At 44.1% G+C, this 4,936-nt stretch overlaps 1 protein-coding gene across 1 annotated transcript in view; it reads left to right on the top strand.

Moving 5' to 3' along the window:
• The first annotated feature begins 1,720 nt into the window (after positions 1-1,720).
• Positions 1,721-4,936, top strand: part of mapk11 (mitogen-activated protein kinase 11) — a 10,733-nt gene continuing 7,517 nt past the window's right edge. The window contains exon 1 of the mRNA XM_040172985.2: positions 1,721-2,090. Coding sequence (XP_040028919.1) covers positions 1,978-2,090 — 113 coding nt within the window. The 5' untranslated portion in view covers positions 1,721-1,977. The remainder of the gene's footprint in view (positions 2,091-4,936) is intronic.

The following is a 4,936-nucleotide window of genomic DNA, read 5'->3' as shown; positions in this document are numbered from 1 at the left end:
TGGGGGTGGGGCGGAGCAGTCACGTCATCGCACATCGCTACAGCTGTTTGACGAGCCCCGCCTCTCAATTAAATCAGCGGAGCGTCTGGCCAATCAGGTGGCTCCAAGTCAGTCAAACCGATGAGGCTTTGTTCAGATCACGATCACGTTAAACTGATTGAGAACAAATAATACGATCAATGGCAGTTTATGACTAGAGTTTAGGGACAAACGACTAGTCAATGGATAAGTTAAGAGCACAATGGGAGCCGGTGGACACTTTAGGGCTATCCAATCAATTTGAGCGAACATCCGAGAATGATTTGATGCCAAACTCTACAGCATAGGTCCTCAACAGGGGGTCCGCGACACCCAAGGGGTCCGTGGAGGTACTGCAGCGGGGTCGCGATCAGGGTCAGACAATGTGACTAATGTGAGCGTATGTGTGCCATCCACAGATGCTTGAGGATTCACTGTCCCTTTGTATGTTAAAATAAAAAAACATAAATATGAATTATTTTAATGAGTTGTTATTAATTGTTAGCTCAGTGTTGTATGCAAGATGTATGTTTAGAAAGTGCCACGGCCACCCTGTACCTTGCACATGTTAAAAATAAAAATGTTAATGAATATATGAACCTGTATATTATTGAATGCACAATAACAGGGTACCTGGTACCTACATTTTCTTGGCATTCAATTCAATTAATTTTATTTAGTATAGCCCAAAATCGCAAATTACAAATTTGCCTCCGAGTGCTTTACAGTCTGTGCACATGCGACATCCTCTGTCTCGAAACCCTCAGAGGAGGGATCCCTTTCCCGGGATTGACAGACTACAATGGATGTCATGTGTACAGAATGAACAATGTCAAATATGTACAATACATTCAATTCCTATAACAGAAATGATTCAAATAATTGTGAGTAGCAAGCCAGGTGCGGCAGGACCACTGCAGGGACCACCACCATCAGATAGAACCGTGCTGCAAATTTTGTAAATTAGATAAACCACGTTGTGCATGATAATCAAAAGCTGACAACACACAGCCATTTTTGTACTGTTTTCTGTTGAAACATAAGAAGCATTACAATAATAATTTACAACTAATAAACATACCTCTAAGCAGGGGAGGAGGGAGGAGGAGGAGGGAAGGGCGGGGCTTGTGAGCACAGTTCGGGGTGAAATTCTCACAAGAACTCAAATAAATGCCCCGTCGGATATCAAAACACACTTGGGGGGAATTGATGACTGAGAGAGTCATTGTTATTCTTAAATATTGATGAATGAAGAAACAATTGTGCTCCAGCAGAAGGGGCACTTTTATAACCCAGGGCAAAAGGGCAGGTGCTTGAGCACCACTAGGGGTCTATCTGGTCACGTGACTGTGTGTGGTACTTACCCCTTGGTACGAGTATTTTCCTTTAATTTACTTTCCTTTATGTGTTAAAAGTATTCTGCTTCTTTAAGATATGAAACCTGCAATTAAAAGGCCATCTTAGCCCAGGTTGCTAGTGCAACAGGTCAATTCGACATTTAATCACCATAAAACAAGTTACAACCTGAGGCACACACTTGCACGTCTTGTAATAGCAGATCTTAACCAGCAGGTGGCTGTCATGGATTTACTTCATGATCATCCTTTTTTACCTTTCTGTTTTCTGTTTATTTATTATTATTGATGTTACGTATTGTACTGTAAGACTATTGTTATTTAATAGTATAATGACACTATACGAAACAGGGAGGTAAGAGAGAGTGAGGGGAGAGAGAGAGAGAGAGAGAGAGAGAGAGAGAGGGAGGAGGGGAGAGAGAGGGAGAGGGGGGGGGGGGGCTAGGCGGTGTGATCGACAGAAGCTCGCTCAGGCAGCAGACGGCGGCCCGAGCCTCCGGTCCCATCTACCGTTACCCCCCTCTCCCCCCTCCCGCCCTCCCTTTCATTTCCATTCTCCTTCTTCCTGCTCGCCTTCACTCTCCTCCTCTCCGCGGCCGGAGAAATGTCCGCCAGGCCGGGATTCTACCGGCAGGAGCTGAACAAGACTGTGTGGGAGGTTCCGGAGCGGTACCAGAACCTGACGCCGGTGGGCTCCGGAGCTTACGGCTCTGTGTGGTGAGTGTGTGCGTGTGTGTGTGTGTGTGCGTGTGTACGCAGGGCGCGGCTGCTCAGCCACAACATGACAGCACAGCGATGCGTATGAGTTGGCCGTGTGGGGCCGGGAGTTTGGGGGTTTGTTAATTGTTATTATCGGCTGATTATTATTATTATTCTTTCCTTTTCCGCTGATGTAGATAGGCTACATTTAAAATATTTTTAATAGATCTTTGTTTCAATATGCTAATTATTATGATTTTTTTCATGTGTTTCCTACTGCTGTCAGCTATATATCAACACACACACACACACACACACACACACACCTCTTAATATGCAGTGGCTGCTGTCCTGGGACTGTAAAGATGCATGCCACATCTGGAAAGGGAAAACCTGGGCCCAGGTGCAAACCGCGATGCCAGACACCTTGAAGCCTCACAGAAGCGGCATCATGCATGCATCATAATCACTTTACATGTGTCTCACACATTCTGTATCTTCTCTCAGCATAATACATGCAGATATTTCCACTGTTGCAACATGCAATGGCTCGAATTGCGGGTCAATTTCGTCTCAGCTGGTGGGATCACGTTGCCATGGCGATGTGTCATGGTGATAACCTCCCCGACAGTCAATATTAATTAAGCTGTAATAGCTGGCAGGCAGTTACCTATAAGGACATGTGGAGAGTACGGACTGCCTGGCTGATACCCACGTTTTGGCAACATGAATAAGAGGTTTGGATGTTGGCAGTTAGACGTACTGGAAGTGGTCTGAGAATCTCTACTGGAGAACTGATTGAGACAACAAAATAATTTCTATGATGCTCTGTAGTTTTAAAATGGAGAATCCTCCGAGGATGAAATGCTCTACCACTAAGGAAAGTGAAAACTGGTTAAAAGCTTTATGCCGTCACCTGCGCATTACATTCAGTTTTGACTCAATATGGCCAGTCGAGCCTCTTCCAATATTGCAAAAAAACACACTTTCCTTTCAGTTGCGTCATTCACTCTCGGGAAGATTATTTGGACGTGGGCATTTTGGATGAAATCAACGGCAAAGGTTGAGGTTTGATTCCCATTTAGGACTCTCGTCCGAATATGTGTGCAGTGTTATCAATGCAGCCATTCAACAAAACACAAAGCTGTATATTTGATGACAAAATATGGAATCATGTTGCCGCAAAGCATCGTGGAATTCGCATTTGCTACTGACGTCTCTGATTTTATAATAAGATAATTAATAGAACTGTTTCTACACTGTTCACAATATGAAAGAGAATGTTTTTTACACACACATCTTTCCACCTACACAGGACGTGATGTGTATTCCATGAGTCTGCTGTTGCTTTGGAATCATCACAAGACCTTAAAGTGCTATAGATCTTACTGAAACTATTTCTTAAATTGTACCCACACACAAAGGGCATTCCTCCACACACACACACACACGCACACACACACACAAACAACACCATTGCCCTGCATTGTTAATGTCGATCTCCAGCCATTGTCGGGATCTCATCTCCAGCGGCTGGGGGATGGGGATCCAGCACACGACGTATGCATGCGCGTGTCGTTATGGGGGGGTGAGGATCGTCCCTCAGTCCACCACTCGAGATGCACGGTAAAAAGAAAAAGGCTCTCATCACTTATCTCCCGTTTTAACACTCTCTGGAGCGCAGGCCGGAGGTCATGGACCCGACAAGCTCGTACAACACATTAAAGCTAAGATGAAGAATTTCCACCCCCCCCCCTCGCCCGGAGGACCTGGGAACCAGAGGTAGAGTTTAGAAAGACGACAGCGCAGCAGGAATAAGGGAGCATACGAGGTGGAAGGTTTTCAGACACAAAATAGAGAGAGAGGAGTCAGAAGTACAAAGCCTGTTAAATAATTCAACACGCAGTGCCTTATGACTTGAGACAAAAAATGTTTGGAGCTGTGATGTCCTCAGACTAATCCAGGCTCAATGTCTACTCAGCTTTCCGCTGTCGAATCATAATACTATCTCAATAATTCTTTTTTCTGCTTCTGGAGACAAAAAGTGGGCCAACTTTGGACCGGACGAGACCAAAGCTGTTTTGATCTCATGTCACCATGAATAACGTCTGTTCAGTAAGCCACAACTTATTTGGGAAGCTCTGAAGAAAACATCACCGCTTTATTTTGTTTTGTTTGTCACAAATAACTAGATCGGGGCTTGAGTTTAAAGACATTGTTTCACATTTTGGAAAACACTGATTGATTGGCAATCAGTGTGGATTGATTGGCTTTATTGCGGAAAGCTCAATGAAATCCGTCTGTGTCTATTCAGGATAAAGAAGTTTAGTGTGATTTAGCGTTTTTTTAAGCGGTAGCCTTGTTCCAACATCTCAGTGTGTTAATATTCAGCATGCCGAAATTAAATGTATCTTGTCTTTGCTCCTGGATCAATGCTAATGCGTAAAATTGGATGCAAGAAATAAACCCTGTGCACATTTATCTAAGGAATAAATCATAATTTCCTCACTGTTAATACCCCCATAAAAATAAAAAATAAATATTTTTATCTTGATTTAATCCGAATTAATCACATTAACTGATAAGACCAGAACATGTGTATCAAAACAGGATATACAATGTACTTAAATGCTCTGGCATTGGATATTAGGCGCCCCCCCCCCCCCCCCCCCCCTTTCTTTCTGAAGCTGTCAGTGTGTTAAAAGCTCGGTGGTAAAAAAAACCCCAAAAAAACAAAGACAAAGGAAGATGAGAGAAATCGATGCGTGTGCGCTGGCAGCACTGCAGTCAGAGCCATGGAGGGAAGGCGGCAGGGAGGGAGGTATGTGTGATGCAAAGGGGGCCTGCTTCGTGTCAGAGACGGT

This window comes from Gasterosteus aculeatus, chromosome 4 (assembly GCF_964276395.1).
Source record: "Gasterosteus aculeatus chromosome 4, fGasAcu3.hap1.1, whole genome shotgun sequence".
Taxonomy (NCBI): Eukaryota; Metazoa; Chordata; class Actinopteri; order Perciformes; family Gasterosteidae; genus Gasterosteus; species Gasterosteus aculeatus.
The sequence above is the reverse complement of the archived record's forward strand: the minus strand, read 5'-3'. Positions and strand labels throughout refer to the sequence as shown.